At 44.2% G+C, this 27874-nt stretch overlaps 1 protein-coding gene across 3 annotated transcripts in view; it reads right to left on the reverse strand.

Annotated features, from left to right (window-relative positions):
* Positions 1-27874, reverse strand: part of MND1 (meiotic nuclear divisions 1) — a 110665-nt gene that overhangs the window by 27554 nt on the left and 55237 nt on the right. For all 3 annotated transcript variants that reach the window (XM_056562557.1, XM_056562567.1, XM_056562550.1), the window contains exon 5: positions 1925-1999. In XM_056562557.1, the coding sequence (XP_056418532.1) occupies positions 1925-1999 (75 nt within the window). The remainder of the gene's footprint in view (positions 1-1924; positions 2000-27874) is intronic.

Raw genomic sequence — 27874 nt, forward strand, 5'->3', positions numbered from 1 at the left:
CAAAGGGGTGGGACATTACATGAATGAAGGATGGAGCACAGCAGGAATACAGTAACTGTAAGTAAGTAAAAAATGTTAAACATTAATTTTTTTTCATTAAGTAGAAAGTGACATTTAATTTTACTTCTTAATTGTATCCACATAGTATTTTTCTTGAAATTCTCCAAGAATAACTATCCTAATAAACCGGGACTAACAATGGATGTCTACAAATAACAGAAACAATAATATACTAGTACAAGTACTTATATACAATGCAAAAACAATCTTAGGATTAGTAGTCCTACTGTCAAAGCTTCCAAAAAAATTCTGCATTACTTGTGCAAACATGGGACAAATGGAGAAAGTGCAAACCTATCCACTGTTCAATGGGTTCATTAAAGATTAGGTATGGCAACTGAGATGAGTGATCACTATACCTAATCGTGCACAACTAACCTGTCTCTTACAATTCCTCTGTATGTGACATATTCATATGAAAATGGACCCTCTTTTATTAAGAAGTATCTTGCTGTGGAGTTCTATAAAACCTGGGGAGTGTGAAGAATTGCAAAGCACTGTATTGTGCTGTCCTTAAAAGCTGTTTATTTAATATGATAAGATTGCTGAAATGCATTGGCAAAATACAATATAGTTTAAAAATCGCTCTCAAAAGAATTTCCATAAATATTATACAAAGTCAGAGTACTCCATTTAGGCAGTATTCTTTTCAAACCTCTAATGTATTCTTCCCCTAGCTTAATAAAATCCTCCACACATATTTACATGAATTACCACATGAAAACACCATGTTTATGTATAAGGTGTAAAGGTGGCCGTGGTCTAGGTGAGTTAATGTGAATGGTTAATCCAACCTGAAGAACAATGCCTTACACCCTTTGAAGGATTCCGACCACTGCTGACCCTACAAAATGTACAACTCGGAACATTCTGTTTATTTCTTAGCAAAATTCTAATATATTTTTCATTTCTTTTGACATATTCTTTTACGTATAAATGAGTCATACTCGGAATCTGTGGAGGTCCCAGCTGAATCAGCTAATCCCCCATTTAGAAATAACCAACTATGACACTTCATGTTCACATATTAGGCTGGACCGTCTTTATATAGGATTTTTACCCTTATCAAGTACATTTTATACATGTTTCTTTAACTATGTGCGGCGTCTTTCACACGTAACATTTTGGTCAGTATTCATAGGCAAAAATAGAATTGGGGCTGACATGCAGAACGAGTATAATTAAAAGATTTGCACCTTTTCTGAGTTTGGACCCACTCTTGGTTTTGGCTTCAAATACTGTCCAAAATACTACACATGAAAGAGGCCCCGGAAGAAGCCTCATTGGTGAAACATTGGGTGAGGGTGGTCTGGTGCACGTGTGTCACTCTGTCTCTTGGTAACTATACCTGTATATTGTTTATTTGTGCTTAGTACTCTTTGCTGTGACTCTCTTACTCTGCTTTATTTATACCTACTCTACTGCTTAGTTGACCACTGTGTTTTTTGGGGGGGTCTCTATTGTTGTTTACCTCCCTACATTACAATTATTGCCATTTTCTTTCTGGGCATTTGTTTAGGTTTTCCCCTATATTATTTTTTTTAGTCAAGTTTATGGTAGCATTTGAGTCCCACCAGACCACCCTTCATTTTCTGTGCCTCTGTGGCTGCAGTTCCGCAGTTGTATCTGCACTTTATACATTTATATGTATTTTATTTGGTTTGAAATGTTTGTATTTGGATTTACATGTTAATAACATTTTGCAAATTTTTCATCATGGATCTGTATAAGCTCCTTTTGTCATGTATCTAAAATTAATAATAATGATCATGCACCTGTCTGGTTTAGTTAATGTTGGATTAAAGGAATGTTGATGGACAAGTTATTTGTAAACTAAATGCAAAATATTAAAAGAAACTCGTACCGTATCTTGACGCCCAACTTTAGCTTTTTGAACACTTTGCTCTAGCTGCTTTTTCTTTTGACTTGCTTCCGAGAGCTATAAAGAAGACACACACGGTAAGTTAAGATACATACAAAAATTACAGAATGTCTGACACTAGCTAAACGGAATGTATCACCTATTTTGTTTCACCTTTTTTTAGGCAAATCACAACCCATTTCTCTTGTCATTCTGTTTGCTCCGGTTAGCATCCACCACCCTTCCTTTTACTCCTCATTGTGTGATAAAATGTTTTATGACATGGAAAGGAAGTATGGGAGGACAGAGGGATAGACAAACAGCACATTCCAAATATACTCCAGTTCAGACCCCCCCCCCCCCATCTTACCTTTTCTCATTGTCAGAAGGAGGAGCCTAGGCTAATAATCAGCCAAACCATGCTGCAACTGCCAGGATCGGAACTAACCCTTTTGGTGCTTGTACTAAACCTTGCTTTATTACGCATGTGTACTGTCCTCAGCGTCATCAGCACAGTATTCAATTGTTGGGAGCCATCAGTAAAAAGTGAATTATTATAGAAAAGCAAAGCTAAAATGGCTTAATAGCAGCAGTTTTAGAACGCTATACCCAAGCTGTATACAGACTTGTGGTTTAGAATCTCTAAGTGAACATACAGGTATAGGTAGCTCTGTGTGTCTGCTTTAGCGGTGGATTTCCCACTGTGGCAGTTTTTCTGGTTTACTGTATGGTCTGTGGTGGACAGTAGATATACAATGTATAAATCATGCCCAGCCTGAGATGTACCCACGGCTATATAGGAGCAGGGACTCCCGTCAGTATAGTGATGGGAGTCTGGGCTCCTGTACAGTATACAATGGTGAGCTATGCACCGCTGTATGCCGTACAGCCGGCAGAGGTAAGGTTACCTCCTTACACTCTGTGGGCCAGGTGCCCTGCATCCCACCCACGGAGTGGTACCCTAAAAAGCAGTAAAAAACTGCTGCAGCGCTTCTGCAGTGCCTCTGGAATCCTGTTCCGTCCCTAATCCTTTACCTGCTTTCTGGGGCCTACATGTTCTGCTACAGCTTAGTGAATCGCTGGTCGCAGCGATGTCCCACCTCAGCCAGTGATTGGCTGAGCGCAAATGTGACATATTAGGTCTAGGCCCAGGTCTTCTTCCAAGATGTATTGGGTAGGGGAAGCAGAAAAAGTATTGCATAAGGGATCATAGTAAGACACTGAAGGCACCACGAGAGCACGGCAGGTGGGCAAGTTTATTTTTTTAATGTATATCAAAATGGGCATACTTCAAACTCTCCCCCCCCCTCCTTTCAAATCCCTTAATATTCCAAACCTGACAAAAAGCACAGATATATTAGACTATGTTAACAATAAATAAAAAAATATAACTGAAGTCCCGCTATTTCTATAGATTCTGTGAATGGAGATTCCAGAAGAGAGCTCAGACATAGATGTGAAACTAGCCTTATTAATAATTGTATTTCGGTGCATGTGGAAAAATTGGGGTAGACAAAAAACAGCAAGTATCCAATTATGCCGTTATTCTCTTTACTACACTAGTGGTAAAAAAGATAGATTACTTACCGGGCAATCTGTTTTTCATTAGCTCATGAGAGCACCCCAGGAGAGGACCTCCCACCGTAGGAAAGGAAAACTGGGAATATAAAAAGGGACCTCCACACCTCAGTTCAAAGTAAAGTACTCCAATGGAGCCAATAAACATAGAAAATTATTTTTTTATTAGGGCAGGATAAATGAGGGGTGCTGTCATAAGCTAATGAAAAACAGATTACCCGGTAAGTAATCTATTTTACCAAAGTGCTCATGACAGCACCCTTGGAGACTTAGAATAGTAACCAATCAGAGAGGGACTACCGCCTGAAGGACTTTACGTCCAAAAGAAAGATCAGAAACAGGATTTAGCTGCAACCTATAGTGTTTTAGAAAGGTATGTTTTGAGGACCATGTAGCTGCCCTACAGATTTGATCCAAAGAGGCTTCAGCCTCCTCGGCCCAAGAAGAAGTCACTGCTCTGGTAGAGTGAGCTGAAAAAATAGGAAGGTGGATCCTGATTCTTTGTAGTGTAGGATAATGTAATTGATGCCCTGATCCATCTGCTGATAGAAGGTTTAGAGGCAGTTTTGCCTTTGTTAGGGCCAGAGAACTGGACTAAAAGATTTTCTGTAGAACGAAAGTCCTTACAAGTAGTTCAGGAGGCATCTTCTGACATCAAGGTTATGGAACTTGACTTCACCTTCATGTCTCCTTTCATCACAGAAGGAGGGAAGGATAATCTGAGATTTATGAAACTCTGAAGCCACTTTTGGCAGGAAGGATGGTAAAGTTTTCATTACTACTCTGTCGTCTAAGATTTTGATATAAGGAGGAAATGCAAAGAGCGCTTGCAATCCTCCTATTCTCCTAGCCATGGTTATTGCCAGGAGGAAACACATCTTGAAGGTGAGCAACTTGATGGAGATAGAATCCAGAGGTTCAAATGGTGGTCCTGACAAGGCATCTAACAGCAGATTCAAATCCCAAGGGGGAACAGATGGTCTTGATAGAGGATTGCTTGTTGCTCCAGAAATAAGTGTTGAGATTTGTACTTTAAGGGTACTTAGCTTCTTATCCAGGCCTGGAGAAAATGAAGGATTTGAGGGACATTAGGATCTCCCAATGGATCGACTGCAGGTCCCACTGTTCTTAACCCCTTAAGGACCCAGCCCATTTATACCTTAAGGTCCCGGACATTTTTTGAACATCTGACCACTGTCACTTTAAGCATTAAAGGGGTATTCCAGGGAAAAACTTTTTTATATATATCAACTGGCTCCAGAAAGTTAAACAGATTTGTAAATTACTTCTATTAAAAAATCTTAATCCTTTCTGTACTTATGAGCTTCTGACGTTAAGGTACTTCTTTTCTGTCCTCTCTGAAGACACCTGTCTCGGGAAACGCCCAGTTTAGAAGCAAATCCCCATAGCAAACCTCTTCTAAACTAGGTGTTTCCCGAGACAGGTGTCATCAGAGAGCACTTAGACAGAAAAGAACAACCTTAACTTCAGAAGCTCATAAGTACTGAAAGGATTAAGATTTTTTAATAGAAGTCATTTACAAATCTGTTTAACTTTCTGGAGCCAGTTGATATATATAAAAAAAAGTTTTTTCCTGGAATACCCCTTTAATGCTTAACCCCTTAAGGACCAGGCCATTTTATACCTTAAGGACCGGAGCGTTTTTTGCAATTCTGACCACTGTCACTTTAAACATTAATAACTCTGGAATGCTTTTAGTTATCATTCTGATTCCGAGATTGTTTTTTCGTGACATATTCTACTTTAACTTAGTGGTAAAATTTTATGGTAACTTGCATCCTTTCTTGGTGAAAAATCCCAAAATTTGATGAAAAAAATGAAAATTTTGCATTTTTCTAACTTTGAAGCTCTCTGCTTGTAAGGAAAATGGATATTCAAAATATTTTTTTTTTGGGTTCACATATACAATATGTCTACTTTATGTTTGCATCATAAAATTTATGAGTTTTTACTTTTGGAAGACACCAGAGGGCTTCAAAGTTCAGTAGCAATTTTGAAATTTTTCACAAAATTTTCAAACTCACTATTTTTCAGGGACCAGTTCAGTTTTGAAGTGGATTTGAAGGGTCTTCATATTAGAAATACCCCATAAAAGACCCCATTATAAAAACTACACCCCCTAAAGTATTCAAAAAAACATTCAGTAAGTGTATTAACCCTTTAGGTGTTTCACAGGAATAGCAGCAAAGTGAAGGAGAAAATTCAAAATCTTCATTTTTTACACTCGCATGTTCTTGTAGACCCAATTTTTGAATTTTTGCAAGGGGTAAAAAGGAGAAAATTTTTAATTGTATTTGAAACCCAATTTCTCTCGAGTAAGCACATACCTCATATGTCTATGTTAATTGTTCGGCGGGCGCAGTAGAGGGCTCAGAAGGGAAGGAGCGACAAATGGTTTTTGGGGGGGAATGCCGCATTTAGGAAGCCCCTATGGTGCCAGGACAGCAAAAAAAAACACATGGCATACCATTTTGGAAACTAGACCCCTCGGGGAACGTAACAAGGGGTAATGTGAACCTTAATACCCTACAGGTGTTTCACGACTTTTGCATATGTAAAAAAAATATTTTTTTTTTACCTAAAATGCTTGGTTTCCCCAAATTTTTACAATTTTAAAAAGGGTAATAGCAGAAAATACCCCCCCAAAATTTGAAGCCCAATTTCTCCCGATTCAGAAAACACCCCATATGGGGGTGAAAAGTGCTCTGCTGGCGCACTACAGGTCTCAGAAGAGAAGGAGTCACATTTGGCTTTTTGAAAGCGAATTTTGCTCTGGGGGCATGCCGCATTTAGGAAGCCCCTATGGTGCCAGGACAGCAAAAAAAAAACACATGGCATACCATTTTGGAAACTAGACCCCTCGGGGAACGTAACAAGGGGTAATTTGAACCTTAATAGCCTACAGGTGTTTCACGACTTTTGCATATGTAAAAAAATATATATATTTTTTTACCTAAAATGCTTGTTTTCCCAAAAATTTTACATTTTTTAAAAGGGTAATAGCAGAAAATACCCCCCAAAATTTGAAGCCCAATTTCTCCCGAGTACGGCGATACCCCATATGTGGCCCTAAACTGTTGCCTTGAAATACGACAGGGCTCCAAAGTGAGAGCGCCATGCGCATTTGAGGCCTAAATTAGGGACTTGCATAGGGGTATTCTACGCCAGTGATTCCCAAACAGGGTGCCTCCAGCTGTTGTAAAACTCCCAGCATGCCTGGACAGTCAACGGCTATCTGGCAATACTGGGAGTAGTTGTTTTGCAACAGCTGGAGACTCCGTTTTGGAAACAGTGGCGTACCAGACGTTTTTCATTTTTATTGGGGAGGGGGGTTGTATAGGGGTATGTGTATATGTAGTGTTTTTTACTTTTTATTTTATTTTGTGTTAGTGTAGTGTAGTGTTTTTAGGGTACAGTCACACGGGCGGGGGTTCACAGTAGTTTCTCGCTGGCAGTTTGAGCTACGGCAGAAAATTTGACGCAGCTCAAACTTGCAGCCGGATACTTACTGTAATCCTCCGCCCATGTGAGTGTACCCTGTACGTTCACATTGGGGGGGGGGAACATCCAGCTGTTGCAAAACTACAACTCCCAGCATGTACGGTCTATCAGTGCATGCTGGGAGTTGTAGTTTTGCAACCGCTGGAGGCTCCGTTTTGGAAACAGTGGCGTACCAGACATTTTCATTTTTATTGGGGAGGGGGGCTGTGTAGGGGTATGTGTATATGTAGTGTTTTTTACTTTTTATTTTATTGTGTGTTAGTGTAGTGTAGTGTTTTTAGGGTACAGTCACACGGGCGGGGGGTTCACAGTAGTTTCTCGCTGGCAGTTTGAGCTGCGGCAGAAATTTTGCCGCACCTCAAACTTGCAGCCGGATACTAACTGTAATCCTCCGCCCATGTGACTGTACCCTGTACGTTCACATTGGGGGGGGAACATCCAGCTGTTGCAAAACTACAACTCCCAGCATGTACGGTCTATCAGTGCATGCTGGGAGTTGTAGTTTTGCAACAGCTGGAGGCACACTGGTTGTGAAACACCGAGTTTGGTAACAAACTCAGTGTTTTGCAACCAGTGTGCCTTCAGCTGTTGCAAAAGCTACAACCCCCAGCATGTACGGACAGCGGAAGGGCATGCTGGGTGTTGTAGTTATGCAACAGCTGGAGGCATACTACTTTGGCTGGGGATGCTGGGGATTGTAGTTATGCAACAGCTGGAGACACACTGGTTTACTACTTAACTCAGTGTGCCTTCAGCTGTTGCAAAACTACAACTCTCAGCAGTCACCGACAGCCAAGGGGCATGCTGGGAGTTGTAGTTATGCAACCACCAGATGCACCGCTACAACTCCCAGCATGCACTTTAGCTGATTGTGCAAGCTGGGAGTTGTAGTTACACAACAGCTGAAGGTACACTTTTCCATAGAAAGAATGTGCCTCCAGCTGTTGCAAAACTACAAGTCCCAGCATGCCCATAAGGGCATGCTGGGAGTTGTGGTGGTCTGCCTCCTGCTGTTGCATAACTACAGCTCCCAGCATGCCCTTTTTGCATGCTGGGAGCTGTTGCTAAGCAACAGCAGGAGGCTGTCACTCACCTCCAACGATCCTCGCCGCACAGGTCAGTCCCTCGTCGTCTCCGCCGCCGCCGCTGCTCCTGGGGCCCCGATCCCAACAGGGGCGCCGGGGATCGGGGTCCCCAGCACCCGGGGTGCACGTCCCGCACCCGCTCACGTCCTCCGGAAGAGGGGCGGAGCGGGTTGCGGGAGTGACACCCGCAGCAGGCGCCCTGATTGGTCGGCCGGTAATCCGGCCGACGAATCAGGGCGATCGTGAGGTGGCACCAGTGCCACCTCACCCCTGCTGGCTCTGGCTGTTCGGGGCCGTCTCTGACGGCCCCGATCAGCCAATAATTCCGGGTCACCGGGTCACTGGAGACCCGATTGACCCGGAATCCGCCGCAGATCGCTGGACTGAATTGTCCAGCGATCTGCGGCCATCGCCGACATGGGGGGTCATAATGACCCCCCTGGGCGATATGCCCCGATGCCTGCTGAACGATTTCAGCAGGCATCGGGGACCGGCTCCGCTCCAGATGGTTGCGGGGGGCCGGTAAAACACATGACGTTCTCATACGTCATGTGTCCTTAAGGACTCGGAAATGGAGACGTATGAGAACGTCATGTGTCCTTAAGGTTAAAGTGACAGTGGTCAGATGTTCAAAAAATGTCCGGGACCTTTAACCCCTTAACCCCTTAAGGACCAGGCAATTTTATACCTTAAGGACCGGAGCGTTTTTTGCAATTCTGACCACTGTCACTTTAAACATTAATAACTCTGGAATGCTTTTAGTTATCATTCTGATTCCGAGATTGTTTTTTTGTGACATATTCTACTTTAACTTAGTGGTAAAATTTTATGGTAACTTGCATCCTTTCTTGGTGAAAAATCCCAAAATTTTATGAAAAAAATGAAAATTTTGCATTTTTCTAACTTTGAAGCTCTCTGCTTGTAAGGAAAATGGATATTCAAAATATATTTTTTTGGGGTTCACATATACAATATGTCTACTTTTTCGAGTTTTTACTTTTGGAAGACACCAGAGGGCTTCAAAGTTCAGCAGCAATTTTGAAATTTTTCACAAAATTTTCAAACTCACTATTTTTCAGGGACCAGTTCAGTTTTGAAGTGGATTTGAAGGGTCTTCATATTAGAAATACCCCATAAAAGACCCCATTATAAAAACTACACCCCCTAAAGTATTCAAAAAAACATTCAGTAAGTGTATTAACCCTTTAGGTGTTTCACAGGAATAGCAGCAAAGTGAAGGAGAAAATTCAAAATCTTCATTTTTTACACTCGCATGTTCTTGTAGACCCAATTTTTGAATTTTTGCAAGGGGTAAAAAGGAGAAAATTTTTACTTGTATTTGAAACACAATTTCTCTCGAGTAAGCACATACCTCATATGTCTATGTTAATTGTTCAGCGGGCGCAGTAGAGGGCTCAGAAAGGAAGGAGCGACAAATGGTTTTTGGGGGGCACGCCGCATTTAGGAAGCCCCTATGGTGCCAGGACAGCAAAAAAAAACCACATGACATACCATTTTGGAAACTAGACCCCTCGGGGAACGTAACAAGGGGTAACGTGAACCTTAATGCCCTACAGGTGTTTCACGACTTTTGCATATGTAAAAAAAAAAAAAAAATTTTTTTACCTAAAATGCTTGGTTTCCCCAAATTTTTACAATTTTAAAAAGGGTAATAGCAGAAAATACCCCCCAAAATTTGAAGCCCAATATCTCCCGATTCAGAAAACACCCCATATGGGGGTAAAAAGTGCTCTGCTGGCGCACTACAGGTCTCAGAAGAGAAGGAGTCACATTTGGCTTTTTGAAAGCAAATTTTGCTCTGGGGGCATGCCGCATTTAGGAAGCCCCTATGGTGCCAGGACAGCAAAAAAAAAACACATGGCATACCATTTTGGAAACTGGACCCCTCGGGGAACGTAACAAGGGGTAATTTGAACCTTAATACCCTACAGGTGTTTCACGACTTTTGCATATGTAAAAAAATATATATATTTTTTTACCTAAAATGCTTGTTTTCACAAAAATTTTACATTTTTTAAAAGGATAATAGCAGAAAATACCCCCCAAAATTTGTTAGGCAATTTCTCCCGAGTACGGCGATACCCCATATGTGGCCCTAAACTGTTGCCTTGAAATACGACAGGGCTCCAAAGTGAGAGCGCCATGCGCATTTGAGGCCTAAATTAGGGACTTGCATAGGGGTGGACATAGGGGAATTCTACGCCAGTGATTCCCAAACAGGGGGCCTCCAGCTGTTGTAAAACTCCCAGCATGCCTGGACAGTCAACGGCTATCTGGCAATACTGGGAGTAGTTGTTTTGCAACAGCTGGAGGCTCCGTTTTGGAAACAGTGGCGTACCAGACGTTTTTCATTTTTATTGGGGAGGGGGGCTGTGTAGGGGTATGTGTATATGTAGTGTTTTTTACTTTTTATTTTATTGTGTGTTAGTGTAGTGTAGTGTTTTTAGGGTACAGTCGCACGGGCGGGGGTTCACAGTAGTTTCTCGCTGGCAGATTGAGCTGCGGCAGAAATTTTGCCGCACCTCAAACTTGCAGCCGGATACTTACTGTAATCCTCCGTCCATGTGAGTGTACCCTGTACATTCACATTGGGGGGGGGGGACATCCAGCTGTTGCAAAACTACAACTCCCAGCATGTACGGTCTATCAGTGCATGCTGGGAGTTGTAGTTTTGCAACAGCTGGAGGCACACTGGTTGTGAAACACAGAGTTTGGTAACAAACTCAGTGTTTTGCAACCAGTGTGCCTTCAGCTGTTGCAAAAGCTACAACCCCCAGCATGTACGGACAGTGGAAGGGCATGCTGGGTGTTGTAGTTATGCAACAGCTGGAGGCATACTACTTTGGCTGGGGATGCTGGGGATTGTAGTTATGCAACAGCTGGAGACACACTGGTTTGCTACTTAACTCAGTGTGCCTTCAGCTGTTGCAAAACTACAACTCTCAGCAGTCACCGACAGCCAAGGGGCATGCTGGGAGTTGTAGTTATGCAACCACCAGATGCACCGCTACAACTCCCAGCATGCACTTTAGCTGATTGTGCAAGCTGGGAGTTGTAGTTACACAACAGCTGAAGGTACACTTTTCCATAGAAAGAATGTGCCTCCAGCTGTTGCAAAACTACAAGTCCCTGCATGCCCATAAGGGAATGCTGGGAGTTGTGGTGGTCTGCCTCCTGCTGTTGCATAACTACAGCTCCCAGCATGCCCTTTTGGCATGCTGGGAGCTGTTGCTAAGCAACAGCAGGAGGCTGTCACTCACCTCCAACGATCCTCGCTGCACTAGGTCAGTCCCTCGTCGTCTCCGCCGCCGCCGCTGCTCCTGGGGCCCCGATCCCAACAGGGGCGCCGGGGATCGGGGTCCCCAGCACCCGGGGTGCACGTCCCGCACCCGCTCACGTCCTCCGGAAGAGGGGCGGAGCGGGTTGCGGGAGTGACACCCGCAGCAGGCGCCCTGATTGGTCGGCCGGTAATCCGGCCGACGAATCAGGGCGATCGTGAGGTGGCACCAGTGCCACCTCACCCCTGCTGGCTCTGGCTGTTCGGGGCCATCTCTGACGGCCCCGATCAGCCAATAATTCCGGGTCACCGGGTCACTGGAGACCCGATTGACCCGGAATCCGCCGCAGATCGCTGGACTGAATTGTCCAGCGATCTGCGGCCATCGCCGACATGGGGGGTCATAATGACCCCCCTGGGCGATATGCCCCGATGCCTGCTGAACGATTTCAGCAGGCATCGGGCACCGGCTCCGCTCCAGATGGTTGCGGGGGGCCGATAAAACACATGACGTTCTCATACGTCATGTGTCCTTAAGGACTCGGAAATGGAGACGTATGAGAATGTCATGTGTCCTTAAGGGGTTAAGGACCAGGCCATTTTACACAGAAATGGTTTTTGGGGGGCATGTTGCATTTAGGAAGCCCCTATGGTGCCAGAAGAGCAAAAATAACCCACATGGCATACCATTTTGGAAACTAGACCCCTTGCGGAACGTAACAAGGAATAAAGTGAGCCTTAATACCCCACATGTGTTTCACGACTTTTGCATATGTAAAAAAAATAAAAAGATTTTTCACTAAAATGTGTGTTTCCCCCCAAATTTCACATTTTTGCAAGGGTTATTAGCAGAAAATACCCCCCAAAATTTGTAACCCCATCTCTTCTGAGTATGGAGGCACCCCATAAGTTGGCATGAAGTGCATTACGGGCAAACTACAATGCTCCGAAGAGAAGGAGTGATATTTGACTTTTTGAGAGCAAATTTTGCTCGGGGGGCATGTCGCATTTAGGAAGCCCCTATGGTGCCAGAACAGCAAAAAAAAAAACATATGGCATACCATTTTGGAAACTAGACCCCTTGAGGAACGTAACAAGGAATAAAGTGAGCCTTAATACCCCACACGGGTTTCACGACTTTTGCATATGTAAAAAAAATATATATATTTTTTTCACTAAAATGTGTGTTTCCCCCCAAATTTCACATTTTTGCAAGGGTTAATAGCAGAAAATACCCCCCAAAATTTGTAACCCCATCTCTTCTGAGTATGGAGGTACCCCATAAGTGGACCTGAAGTGCACTACGGGCGAACTACAATGCTCAGAAGAGGAGGAGCACCATTGAGCTTTTGGAAAGAGAATTCGTTTGGAATGGTAGTCAGGGGCCATGTGCATTTACAAAGCCCCCCATGATGCCAGAACAGTGGACCCCCCCACATGTGACCTCATTTTGGAAACTACACCCCTCACAGAATTTAATAAGTGGTGCAGTGAGCATTTACACCCCACTGGTGTTTGACAGATCTTTGGAACAGTGGGCTGTGCAAATGGAAAATTAAATTTTGCATTTTCACGGATCACTGTTCCAAAAATCTGTCAGACACCTGTGGGGCATACATGCTCACTGCACCCCTTATTACATTACATGAGGGGTGTAGTTTCCAAAATGGGGTCACATATGGGGGGGTCCATTGTTCTGGTACCATGGGGGCTTTGTAAACACAAGTGGCCTTCAATTCCGGACAAATTTTCTCTTCAAAATCCCAATGGCGCTCCATCTCTTCTGAGCATTGTAGTGCACTCATAGAGCACTTTACATCCACATATGGGGTATGCTCTTACTCAGAAGAAATTGGGTTACAAATTTTGGGGGGCTTTTTTTTATTTTCCCTTGTGAAAATGAAAAATTTAGGGTGACACCAGCATTTTAGTGAAAAATGTACGTTCACATGGGGGGGGGGCATAACTCCAGCTGTTTCAAAACTACAACTCCCAGCATGTACTGACAGACCGTGCATGCTGGGAGTTGTACTTTTGCAACAGCTGGAGGCACACTGGTTGGAAAACCTTCAGTTAGGTTCTGTTACCTAACTCAGTATTTTCCAACCAGTGTGCCTCCAGCTGTTGCAAAACTTCAACTCCCAGCATGTACTGATCGCCGAAAGGCATGCTGGGAGATGTAGTTATGCAACAGCTGGAGGGATCACAACTACAACTCCCAGCATGCAGAGACAGCTGTTTGCTGTTTAGGCATGCCGGGAGTTGCAGTTTTGCAACATCTGGAGAGCTATAGTTTAGAGACCACTGCACAGTGGTCTCCAAACTGTGGACCTCTAGATGTTGCAAAACTACAACTCCCAGAATGCCCAGACAGTAAACTGCTGTCTGGGCATGCTGGGAGTTGTAGTTTTGCAAGATCTGGAGGTGCACAGTATAGAGATCACTTTGCAGTGGTCTCAAACTGTAGACCTCCAGCTGTTGCAAAACTGCAACTCCCAGCAAGCCTAAACAGCTCTCTGGGCATGCTGGGAGTTGTAGTTTTGCAACATCTGGAGGGTTACAGTTTAGAGACCACTATAGTGGTCTCAGACTGTAGCCCTCCAGATGTTGCTAAGTAACTCACCGGCTTCCGTTGGATCCAGGGAGCTGCGTCGCGGTCCTCTTCTTACGCCGATCGTCGCCCGCTGCCGTCGCCGATGGGTAAGTGGATCTTCGGCGCCGGTCCCTGTCGGTTTCCCCGTCCTGCCCCGCCTATTGTGGGTGGGCAGAACGGGGAAACCGAAAGTAAACCCCTCCGCCCCCGATCTGCTATTGGTGGTCGCGTCTAGACCACCAATAGCAGAGATAGGAGGGGTGGCAACCCTGCCACCTCACTCCTATCGCTACAGGGGGATCGTGGGTGTCTAGGACACCCGTGATCCCCCTTCTATTCCGGGTCACCATAGACCCGTATGACCCGGAATCGGCGCAAATCGCAAGTGTGAATTCACTTGCGATTTGCGCAGATCGCCGACATGGGGGGGGGTCTAATGACCCCCCTGGGCATTTGCGCGGAGTGCCTGCTGATAGATATCAGCAGTCACCCCGGCCCGATCCCCACCCGGCGCGCGGCGGGGACCGAAATTCCCACGGGCGTACAGGTACGCCCTTAGTCCTTAAGTTCCAGGGAGCAAAGGCGTACCTGTACGCCCTTGGTCCTTAAGGGGTTAATAACTCTGGGATGCTTTTACCTTTCATTCTGATTCCGAGAAAGTTTTTTCATGACATATTCTACTTTATGTTAGTGGTAAATTTTTGCTGATACTTGAATAATTTCTTGGTGAAAAATTCCAAAATTTGATGAAAACATTTAAAATTTAGCATTTTTCTAACTTTGAAGCTCTCTGCTTGTAAGGAAAACAGACATTCCAAATAAATTATATTTTGATTCACATATATAATATGTCTACTTTATATTATTTTCATCATAAAGTTGACATGTTTTTACTTTTGGAAGACATCAGAGGGCTTCAAAGTTCAGCAGCAATTTTCCAATTTTTCACAAAATTTTCAAAATCGGAATTTTTCAGGGACCAGTTCAGTTTTGAAGTGGATTTGAAGGGCTTTCTTATAAAAAAAAATACCCCATAATTGACCCCATTATAAAAACTGCACCCCTCAAAGTACTCAAAATGACATTCAGAAAGTTTGTTAACCCTTCACAGGTGTTTCACAGGAACAGCAGCAAAGTGAAGGAGAAAATTCTAAATCTTCATTTTTTACACTCGCATGTTCTTGTAGACCCAGTTTTTCAATTTTTACAAGGGATAATAGAAGAAAAAGCCCCCTAAAACTTGTAACCCAATTTCTCTCGAGTAAGGAAATACCTCATATGTGGATGTCAAGTGTTCGGCGGGTGCAGTAGAGGGCTCAGAAGGGAAGGATTAACAATGGGATTTTGGAGTGAATTTTGCTAATATGGTTTTTGGGGGGCATGTCACATTTAGGAAGCCTCTATGGTGCCAGAACAGCAAAAAAAAACCCACGTGGCATACCATTTTGGAAACTACACCCCTCAAGGCATGTAACAAGGGGTCCAGTGAGCCTTAACACCCCACAGGTGTTTGACGACTTTTCGTTAAAGTCGGATGTGTAAATGAAAAAAAAAAAAAATGTTCACTAAAGTGCAGTTTTTCCCCCAAATTTATCATTTTTACAAAGGGTAATGGGAGAAAATGCCTCCCCCCAAAAAAAATTTGTAACCCCATCTCTTCTGAGAATATAAATACCCCATGTTAGGACGTAAAATGCTCTGTGGGCGAACTACAATGCTCAGAAGAGAAGGAATCACATTTAGCTTTTGGAAAGCTAATTTTGCTTGTTTGGTGCCAGAACAAAAAAAGCAATACAAAAAACAAAAAGTTGGATGTGTAAATGAGAAAAAAAAAGTTTTCACTAAAATGCTGTTTTTTCCCAAAATTTTAAATTTTTACAAGGGGTAATAGGAGAAAATGACCCCCAAAATTTGTAACCCCATTTCTTCTGAGTATGGAAATACCCCATGTGTGGACGTCAAATGCTCTGCTGGCGCACTACAATGCACAGAAGAGGAGGAGTGCCATTGAGCATTTTAAAGAGAATTTGATTGGAATGGAAGTCAGGGGCCATGTTTATTTACAAAGCCCCCCGTGGTGCCAGAACAGTGGACCCCCCCCCACATGTGACCCCATTTTGGAAACTACACCCCTCACAGAATTTAATAAGGGGTGAAGTGAGTATTTACACCCCACTGGCGTTTGACAGATCTTTGGAACATTGGGCTGTGCAAATGAAAAATTACATTTTCAGACACCTGTGGGGCGTAAATGCTCCTTGTACCCCTTATTACATTCTGTGAGGGGTGTAGTTTCCAAAATGGGGTCACATGTGGGGGGGGGGGGGTCCATTGTTCTGGCCCTATGGGGGCTTTGTAAACACATGTGGCCTTCAATTCCGGACAAATTTTCTCTTCAAAATCCCAATGGCGCTCCTTCTCTTCTGAGCATGGTAGTTCGCCCGCAGAGCACTTTACATCCACATATGGGGTATTTTCTTACTCAGAAGAAATGGGGTTACAAATTTTGGGGGGCTTTTTTCCTATTTTCCCTTGTGAAAATGAAAAATTTAGGGTAACACCAGCATTTTAGTGAAAAAATTTTTTTTCTTCATTTTCCCATCCAACTTTAATGAAAATTTGTCAAACACCTGTGGGGTGATAAAGCTCAGTATACCCCTTGTTACGTTCCGTGAGGGGTGCAGTTTCCAAAAGGGGGTCACATGTGGGTATTTCTTTTTTTGCGTTTATGTCAGAACCGCTGTAAAATCAGCCACCCCTGGGCAAATCACCAAATTAGGCCTCAAATGTACATAGTGCGCTTTCACTCCTGAGCCTTGTTGTGCGTCCGCAGAGCATTTTACGCCCACATATAGGGTATTTCCGTACTCAGGAGAAATTGCGTTAGAAATTTTGGGGGTCTTTTTTTTCCTTTTAACGCTTGTGAAAATAAAAAGTATTGGGCAACACCAGCATGTTAGTGTAAACATTTTTATTTTCTTTACACTAACAGGCTGGTGTAGCCCCCAACTTTTCCTTTTCATAAGGGGTAAAAGGAAAAAAGCCCCCCAAAATTTGAAGTGCAATTTCTCCCAAGTACAAAAATACCCCATATGTGACCCTAAACTGTTTCCTTGAAATACGACAGGGCTCCGATATGAGAGAGCGCCATGTGCATTTGAGGACTACATAGGGGTGGACATAGGGGTATTCTATGCCAGTGATTCCCAAACAGGGTGCCTCCAGCTGTTGCTAAACTTCCAGCATGCCTGGACAGTCAGTGACTGTCCGGAAATGCTGGGAGTTCTTGTCTTGCAACAGCTGGAGGCTCTGTTTTGGAAACACTGCTGTACGGTAAGTTTTTCATTTTTATTGGGGGGGGGGGGGCAGTGTAAGGGGGTGTATATGTAGTGTTTTACCCTTTATTATGTGTTAGTGTAGTGTTTTTAGGGTACATTCACACTGGCGGGCGTTTACGGTGAGTTTCCCGCTAGGAGTTTATGCTGCGGCAAAAAATTTGCCACAGCCCAAACTTGAAGCAGAAAACTTACTGTAAACCCGCCAGTGTGAATGTACCCTGTACATTCACATGGGGGGGGGGCAAACCTCCAGCTGCTTCAAAACTACAACTCCCAGCATTACTTACAGACCGTGCATGCTGGGAGTTGTACTTTTGCAACAGCTGAAGGCACACTGGTTGGAAAACCTTCAGTCATTTAACTCAGTATTTTCCAACCAGTGTGCCTCCAGCTGTTGCAAAACTTCAACTCTCAGCATGTACTGATCGCCGAAGGGCATGCTGGGAGATGTAGTTATGCAACAGCTGGAGGTACTCAACTACAACTCCCAGCATGCCGAGACAGCTGTTTGCTGTTTGGGCATGCTGGGATTTGCAGTTTTGCAACATCTGGAGGGCTACAGTTAGAGACCACTGCACAGTGATCTCCAAACTGTGGCCCTCCAGATGTTGCAAAACTACAAATCCCAGCATGTCCAGACAGCAAACTGCTGTGTAGGCATGCTAGGAGTTGTAGTTTTGCAAGATCTAGAGGGCCACAGTTGGATCACTGCACAGTGATCTCCAAATTGTAGCCCTCCAGCTGTTGCAAAACTGCAAATCCCAGCATGCCCACACAGCAAATAGCTGTCTGGGCATGCTGGGAGTTGTAGTTTTGCCACATCTGGACGGCTACAGTATAGAGACCACTGTATAGTGGTCTCAGACTGTAGCCCTCCAGATGTTGCTAGGCAACTCACTAGCTTCCGTAGGATCCAGGGAGTCGCATCGCCGTCCTCTTCTTCCGCTGATCCCCGTCCCGATCGCAGCCTGCAGTCGTTGCCGATGGGTAAGTGGACTCCGGCGCCCGGTCCCTGTCGGTTTCCCCGTTCTGCCCACCCACAATAGACGGGGCAGGACGGGGAAACCGACAGGGACCGGGCGCCGGAGTCCACTTACCCATCGGCGACGACTGCGGGCTGCGATCGGGACGGGGATCGGCGGAAGAAGAGGAAGGCGATGCAACTCCCTGGATCCTACGGAAGCTGGTGAGTTGCCTAACAACATCTGGAGGGCTACAGTCTCTATACTGTAGCCCTCCAGATGTGGCAAAATTACAACTCCCAGCATGCCCAGAAAGCTATTTGCTGTGTGGGCATGCTGGTATTTGCAGTTGTGCAACAGCTGGAGGGCTACAATTTGGAGATCCCTGTGCAGTGATTCAACTGTGGCCCTCTAGATCTTGCGAAACAAAAACGAAAGTTAACCCCCCCCCCAGCCCCCGATCTGCTATTGGTCGTCGCGTGTTGACGACCAATAGGAGGTATAGGAGGGGTGGCACCACTGTCACCTCACTCCTATCCCTTCAGGGGTATCGTAGGTGTCATGGACAACCGCGATCCCCCTTATATTCCGGGTCACCATAGACCCGCATTACCCGGAATCGGCGCAAATTGCAGCTGAGAATTCAGTTGCGATTTGCACTGATCGCCGACATGGGGGGGTCTGGTGACCCCCCTGGGCATTTGCGCGGGGTGCCTGCTGATTGATATCAACAGTAACCCCAGTCCAGTCCCCGCCCGGTGCGTGGCGGGGACTGAAATTCCCATGGGCGTACAGATACGCCCTGGGTCCTTAAGTACCAGGGACCGAAGGCGTACCTGTACGCCCTGGGTCCCTATGTGGTTAAGAAGGCTCTCCATGTTCTTAGGTATATGGCGGATGTTACATCTTTTCTACTTGCAAGTAAGGTGTTTATTACTTAGTCAGATAGGCCTCTAGATTTCAGAATTAACCTCTCAGCATCCAGGCTGTTAGATGTAGGTGAGCCGACTGAGGATGATGAACTGGTCCCTGGTACAGTAGATCTTCCCTGTCCGGAAGAACCCAAGGCTGTGAGACTGACATTGTCCTTAGCAAGGTAAACCAGGGCCTAGTGGCCAGAAGGGCTCTATGAATAAGACTAAGGCTCTGTCCTGTCTTATCTTTTTCAAGACCCAATGAATAAGGCGAAGAGGTGGGAAAGCGTACGCTCTTTCTTTTCCCCAATCCTGAGAGAAGGTGTCCACTGCTGTTGGATAATCCAGTGGGTTGAGAGAGAAGAACCTGTGAATCTTCCTGTTTCTGGAAGCAAAGAGATCTACTGAGAATTCTCCAAACCTTCTCTCTATCATTGCAAATATCTCCTTGTTCAGACAACATTCGGACTGAAGATGATGAACTCTGCTTTGAAAATCTGCAACCTTGTTGTCTTCCCCTCTCAGGTGTACCGCAGAGAGAGATGCCAGCCTGGCTTCTGCTAGGGAAAATTTTTTACCGCAAATCTGATCTTGTCCCCCTGTTTGTTTAAATAAGCTACAGTGGTGGTGTTGTCTGAATAGAACAGAACGCCATTCCCTTGAATCTGAGGAATAAGCAGAGATATTGCTTGGAACACTGCATAGAGCTCTTTGTAATTTTATGTAGACTGATGCATCTGAGGAGACCATCTTACCTGAAGGAGATGCTGACCGCAGGAGGCACCCCAAACCCAAGGGCTGGCGTCTGTAATTATACTCACTACTGATGAGGGAGACCAAGGCACCCCTTGTGATAGGTTGTTAAGGTTCATCCAGCATGTCAGGGAGACCCTTGCTTTTGAAGAAAGGGAAGATTTTTGGTTTAGTGAAGAGGGATTGCCATTTCATTTTTGAAGGATATCTGTTTGCAACATCCTGGATCTGTACTGAGCCCATTTCACTGCTACAATACAAGAAGTCATCAGACCTAGTACTGACATCGCCTCTCTGAAGGTGATAAGTGAGACTGGAAAAGAACTTCTACTCTGCCTTTGATGAGGATCTGTTTGGCTAGAGGCAGGAGAGACAGCTGAGACTCTGAATCCAGAAGGATGCCCAAGAAAACGCACTGACTGGAAGGGGCCTGGAAGTTTGACTTTTATATATTCAGATTCCAACCTAGATCTTTTAATATGGAGCAACCTACATGAATATGCAATTGAAGGAATTCTGAGGAGTCTGATACAATTAGTAAATCGTCCAGATATGGGACCAACAGAATGTTTTGGGTCCTTATGAAAGCTGCCACCTCAGCCATCACTTTGGTAAATACCTTTTGGCATGAGAGACCCCAAAGGGAAGGGCCAGATACTGTAAATGGACCCAGGCTCCTTCCATAAACTCTTAGAAATTTTTGATGAGAGTTGTGGATGGGAATGTGGTAGTAGGTGTCTTCTAAATCTACAGAGGCCATCATGCAATTTGGAAATAGCAAAGGAATTGTGGATTTTAGGGGCTCCATCCTGAGACAGGAAATTGTTTAATTTCTTCAGATGTATTATTGCCCTGAAAGAACCGTTGTTTTTTTTTATTTTTTTTTTTAAACTAAGTAACATAGTTTATAAGGTCGAAAAAAGGCTAGAGTCCATCAAGTTCAACCTATAACCCTAATGAGTCCCTACTTAGTTGATCCAGAAAAAAAACTCATACTCAAGGTAAAAATTAATTCCCAACTCCAAATATGGCATCAGAATAGATCCCTAGATCAACCATCTGTCCCTATAGATCTAGAATGCATAACCTGTAATGTTATTATTCTCCAAAAATGCATCCAGACCCCTTTTAAATTCTTTTACAGAGTTAACTATGACCACCTCCTCTGGCAGAGAGTTCTGTAGTCTCACTGCTCTTACAGTAAAGACCCCCATTCTGTGCTGGTGTAGAAACCTGCTTTCCTCAAGATGTAGAGGATGCCCCCTTATTATACAGTCCTGGGTATTAATAGATCATGGGAGAGATCTCTATACTGTCCCCTGATATATTTATACATAGTTATAAGGTCACATTTATCAGTGTTGAACCTCATGTGCCACTTCCCAGCCCAAACCTCCAACCTATCCAGATCCATTTGTAACAGTGCACTGTCCTCTATAGTGTTTACCGCTTTAAAGAGTTTAGTATCATCTGCAAAGATTGCTACTTTACTTTTCAACCCCTCTACAAGGTCATTAATGAATATATTAAATAGGACAGGATCCAAGACTGACCCCTGTGGTACACCATTAGTAACAGTCACCCAATCAAAATAAGTACCATTAATAACGACCCTCTGGAGAATAGAATACCTTCCCTTCCTCCCCCTGAGGGACTGGAACCATGACTTTTTTGAACAAAAGAGTTTTTATTTCTGCTACCATGGCCTCTTGTTTCAGGGAATCTTTCACTATCCCAGTGGAGAAGAATCTGTCTGGAGGAAAAGACCGGAACTCCAGATGGAGACCCAATCTCAGAGTAGATAGAACCCAGGGGCTTGAAGAAATATTCTCCCAGGCCTCTCAGAAGCCTTCTCTAGTACTTCGTCTAAGACGGCACCAAAAAGGCGATCTCCAATGCAAGGGATGGAACATAGTTTGCCTTTTGAACCCACATCACCTTTCCACTGTCAAAGCCATGTGGCTCTCCTAGAAGAGTTGGATAAAGTGGCTGCTCTGGAACCCAATCTTACAGAATCTGAGGAGTCTGCCAAAAAAAACCTACTGCCTTGGAAATAATGGGTAAAGACTCCAAGATTTCTTCTCTAGGGGTCTGATTAACAAGATGGGTTTGTAATTGTGAAAGCCAGACTTTTAGGGAGCGAGCAACACATGTAGCAGCTACATTGGTTCTGATAGAAGCTGTGGCCACCTCCCAAGTCTTTTTATTAAAGAATTCGGCTTTTTTATCCATTGGATTAGATAGTGTTCCTAGATCCTCAAATGGTAAGGCAGATTTTTTAGTCATTTTAGCCACTGGGGCATCAATCAACGGGGCTCTATGCCATGATTAAGTAACTGACTCCTCAAAGGTGTACTTCCTCTTAAGGACTTTAGGGGGGAAAAATTCTCTGGATTTTCCCATTCTTTATCAATAATTTGCTTGATACTTTTATGCAAATTAAATTTACGGGATTTCTTAGGACCTAAGCCTTCATATAGCGCATCCTCAGCTGTGACGGTCTTTCTGCTTTCCTCAAGATTTGCCGTTAGGCAGATTGCTTTGAGGAGCTGGTCGGTATCATCTGGAGAAAAGAGCAATTTGGATTTAAATTCTTCTTGCTCTTCATCAGAGGAGGAACACAGAGTAAGATTCTCCTCTTGTACACTAGGGGGGTGACCACCTTCTAGCAGAAGTGACCACAGAAGAAGCTGAAGCACCCACATTTCCGATAACCCCCAGTCCTTTAAGAGACGAATCTCTCTCTTCCCGAATCATTACTCTTAAATTGTTAGCAATTGCAGAGGACTCCTGGGCCAAGATAATTTCAATACAATCTGCACAGATAGATTTTTTTTTTTTATAGGCAGGATCTAGCGGCTTCCTACATTCTGCACATTCTTTATTACAGGATTTAGAAGAAGACTTCTTGCTACCCTACAAGACAAAACAAAAGCCTAACTTAGCTAGCAGAATATAGAATGAAATTGAAATTATCTCACCCAGAAGTAGATCCCCACCTCCGTAGCCGGGCTAGAACTACTCTTCTTGGAGCATCCACCTCGATTTGCCAAATGTTCCGACATGCTGGAGGAAGCTTTCAGCAAAAAATACTGCAGGGCAACCGACCCCCCCACAGGACCCACAGGCAGGCTTGCGGTTGCTCCCCAGAGGAGACTTCTGCCGGACAGGGAGCCCCACTACCTGCAGCCCCTTGGAGAGGTATGTCATAGACAGCTCCCAGGTCTCCTACCGGAGGACAGGAAAACTGAACAGAGGCGTGGAGAGGAGTAGGGATCGACCGATTATCGGTTTGGACGATATTATCGGCTGATATTCACGATTTTGGACATTATCGGTATCTGCAATTACCTTGCCGATAGTGCCCCCCCGGCCAGAGACCGCCGCCGCCGCTGCCCCATTGCCTCCCCCATCCCCGGTTTTACAATCACCTGTTCCCGGGGTCCGCGCTACTTCTGGCTCCTGCGGCGTCTTGCGCTGTTGCTGTGTGCTGCGCAATGACGAGTGACGTCCTCAACGCAACGTCACCGTCAGTGCACACAGTGACAGCTCAGGATGCTGCCTGAGTCAGAAGTAGCGCGGACCCCGAGAACCGATAATTATAAAACCGGGGATGGGGGGAGGCAATGGGGCAGCGGCAGTGGTTGAACTCCGGACCGGCAGGGGGAGAGAAGCGGGTGGCGGCGGTCTCTGGCCCCGCAAAAGACGCCGCAGTTCATTGATTTAAAGCGCCCGCTTTGAATCATTGATCTGCAGTGGCTTCTGCTGGGGGGGGGGGGGGCAATTGGGGGAGAAATAGCCGTTAAGTTATCGGTATAAGTTATTGGTATAAGTTATCGGCTATCGGCCTGAAAGTTCGCAGATTATCGGTATCGGCCCTAAAAAATCTATATTGGTCGATCCTTAGAGAGGAGTGTCCCTTTTTATATTCCCAGGTTTCCTGTCCTGCGGTGGGAGGTCCTCTCCAGGGATGCTGTCATGAGTGCTTAGGTAAACACTTAATGATTTTGTAATACCTTGTGGCAATAGTAATTGCCTAAAGCCATGAGAGTAAGTTATTAGCTTCTTAATATATGATCAATCTCCAGTCGTTTCTACAGGAGGCTTGCCATAACTTGCTACATGCTATGATCACACGATACTCTTGTTCGAAACCAGCTGAGAAATATCTAACTTATGTGACTCTCTCTAGGTGTCTTCCTGTAGCTTACTATGGGAGAATGCAAGAAGTCATGGACATTAGTTTGGAACATCACTGTAAAACTTCTGTATTTACTCATCCATCTCCCTGTGGTAACATAAACAGCAGGGAATACAATAGCTTAACATGGGAAAAAAGCACAGCCAGAAAAAACTTGCCATCTGTAAAAATATTCCTCCTTGAACTGAGACATGGACAACCAAACAATAAAGAGATGACTGGAAGCTATAGATCTACTTAGTCATGTAGGAGTAACATGTTTGGAGAATCATTATGTTTGGCTCATATTTAAACAAGATCACAAAGGATTAGACATCATAACCACAGCTCTAGAGAAAAGAAAAAATATTATACATATACACAAATACATATGGTATATAATGTTTAAATCTGCATCATGTGCTACTTTAGTTGGGTGTCATGATTTTTTTAATCAGAATCATGTGCCATTTTAAATGGGCACTGTCAGATCAAAAAACTTTTTATATGTTGTTACTGATGAAAATGTAAGACCTTTTGTAATATGGTTGTATAAAAAAAATTCTGAATATTTAATAAAGAAAACATCCCCTGAAAATCCCACCACTAGGGGTCCACACACCGACTGGGACACTAACCAGTCCCACAGCAGCATGAGCTTGACTGATGACTCATGGATAAGGCTGCTTGAGCAGACACACCAATAACCTACCACCACCACAAATAAGTAACACACTCTTCCCCTGAGAGGATTTCTAACACTGTGAACTAATGAAAAGAGGTATTTTTTTAAATAATAAATATAAAGGCATAAATATTACATGTACATGGTCATTTTTTTTTGGGGGGGGGGCTCTGACACATTTTAGGGTTTGCAGCAGAAATATTGTACTGCATGTGAACACTGCTTTATGATGAACACTGCTTTATGCTGATATACGGCATATCTGCAGGACAAACCATTTACATACGTGTATTTATGTAAAAAAAAAAAAAACCTGGTGCCCGCAACTGCAATTGCCATAATCAGGGTTCAAGCCTCTTTTAACATTCTTGCTACCTGGTAGCATTGATACATTTATACTTTCTTCTTTGGTCTGTCTACTTGTCACACTATTCAGCTCTACTGCAAGTCTTGGGGGCAAGTACTGGAAGCCACAAGAAAGGCAACTGCAATAGGTAGAACATGGTTATGTGTCCAAAAATTGGACACATATAGCAAGCACTCCATTACTCTAAAGCTATACTTCGACTTTATCGATGCTTCTTCTGTTGTATGAACCTGAATGAATAGTACTGCACTTGATATGCAATTTAAAGGGGCATTCCGCCTCTGGACATCTTATCCTCTATCCAAAGGATAAAGGATAAGATGTCTGATTGCGGGAGTCCACCACAATCTCTCCTGCAGCACCCCTGTTTTTCAGCTGCACAGAGCGAGGATCGCTCTGTGGCTCATGACAGGCGATGCAGGGGACGGAGAGTGGTGATGTCACGGCTCCGCCCCTCGTGACATCACGCCCCCTCAATGCAAGTCTATAGACTTGCATTGAGGGGGCAGGGCGTGATTTAAAGAAGGGGCGGAGCCGTGAGGTCACTATCCTTTGTCCCCTGCATCGCCCGTCATCAGCCACAGAGGATCGCTCTGTGCAGATAAAAAAAAACGGGTGTTGCAGGAGATATCGTGGGGTTCCCTTTGGATAGAGGATAAGATGTCTAGGGGCAGAGTACACCTTTAAATTGCATGACTAAGGGGGCACGCCCCTGAAATGCCATCACGTCCAAGGTGTAGAGCAGGAGGAAGATCTCAGCTCAGATCCGTCTGTTGATATGTTAAGCTCCACTTTGTTTATAAGATCCATGATAACGTTTCGAAAATAAAAGCTACTGAATAACTTGAAATGAACATCGGAATCATGAATTACTACCCGGCTGGGTCTATATTAGATGGACAGGTCTTAAATTTCTCTATATCCCACAGTGTGATTATGGTGCACAATTTGTTTCTCATATGGCAGCACATAGATTGTGAAGGTGAAACTTTAAAAAAGGAGTGGATCCCAGCCCTCCAGACATCAGCTTCTTAATAAAATAATCCAGCTTTATTATTAAAATCCAGGAAGTGGAGTCACAGACAATGAATATGTAAATTGAGCCGGCAAAGGCCTTGCCCTCTGCGCGATTCAATGAATTTAGCAGAGGATCTTCTGGGGGACATATCTCAGGACCTACTGGACATATTTAAGTAAGTGACCTCTCCTTGGATTCCTGACAAGGCTGACAGTTTTCCTTTAAAGTCAGGTAACAACTGGTTCATTAAATAAAAAATAAAAAAATTCACTCCAGACCATCTCCGTTAAAAAGTGCAATGTCTTTTTTTCTGTCTGAAGGTATTACCACTTTGAACCACACTATTAGGCTGGATTCACACAGAGAATTTCTGCACTGAATTCTGCATGAAAATTCTGCATGAATTTATAGCCAATACACTTCAATGGGATTCCGCTGTCCCATTCACACAGCAGACTTTCTGCTGCAGGAATTCCATTGAAGTAAATGGGCAATTAAAGGGGTATTCCAGGATTTTTTTTTATTTGACTATGCTACAGGGGCTGTAAAGTTAGTGTAGTTCATAATATAGTATCTGTACAGTTTTCTCACAATTCTTCTGTGATTTTCACCCCACTATTCTTTTTAACAGCATACAAAATGACTGTTGTCTCAGATTTTTCCCAGCTTGCAATGCGGCCGAGACCTGACATCACTAGTCAGCTGATGACAGGGAGCCTGTCTGCTTCAATGGGTGGAGGGATCGCTTGGTGGGAGAGAGATCAATCTGCAACTAATGCAACAGCTGTAGGCACCCTGATTGAAAACCAAAGGTCTTTTGATGGATGTAGCTCATAAAGTTTCAATGGGTGGGGTGGCTAATGTGTGGCAGGGAGAAAAATGGAATTGTGGGATTTGTAGTCAAAAAAAGAAAAGTCAAACAGGAAATACCAGTTCACAAAAAGCAAGCCACAGTATTATGGTAATCTCAAGACACAGCCATTTAGCCCCAAGACAAGCGCAGATCCTTCCTAAGCATGTCCATTACTACCTGCCAGGTACATATTAAAATCACCTTAGGGTGGATAACCCCTTTAATTCTGCAAAATTTTCATGCAGTATTCAGTGCAGAAATTCTGCTGTGTGAACATAGCCTTACTGCTAACTCCTAACTAATAGTATACTAGAGCAATACACAGAATCCTGCACTCACGGCTAAGTAGGCGACTCGAGGCTCCTAAGTGGAGGGTTCCGGAGAATCAGGACTGCAGACTGTCGTGGGCGCTCAGAGGCGATTGCCTCCGATTGCCGACTTCTTCTTGGAGGACGGAAGAAGCGTATACCGCCGGCAGTCGCCTCTGAGTGCTCACGCCAGTCTGCAGTCCTGGTCCTCCGGAACCCTCCACTTAGGAGCCTCGAATCACCTACTTAGCGATGAGTGCAGGATACTGTGTATTGCTCTAATATACTACTAATATAAAATCTATCCTATGGTATTGTCCTAGCACTGCCGTGAGACTCATTTTGTAAGTTGAGCTGCTGTACGCCGCCTATCCAAACTCCTATTTGGTGCATATGTGAAACCTGGTGTTGCCGTCCCTGATTCTGTTTGGTAACTCTTAAAGGGGTACTCCGGTGGTCAACGTGTTTTTCTGTTTTTGACTTACCCTATTTGTTTTGT

The sequence above is a fragment of the Hyla sarda genome, chromosome 1 (assembly GCF_029499605.1).
Source record: "Hyla sarda isolate aHylSar1 chromosome 1, aHylSar1.hap1, whole genome shotgun sequence".
Taxonomy (NCBI): domain Eukaryota; kingdom Metazoa; phylum Chordata; class Amphibia; order Anura; family Hylidae; genus Hyla; species Hyla sarda.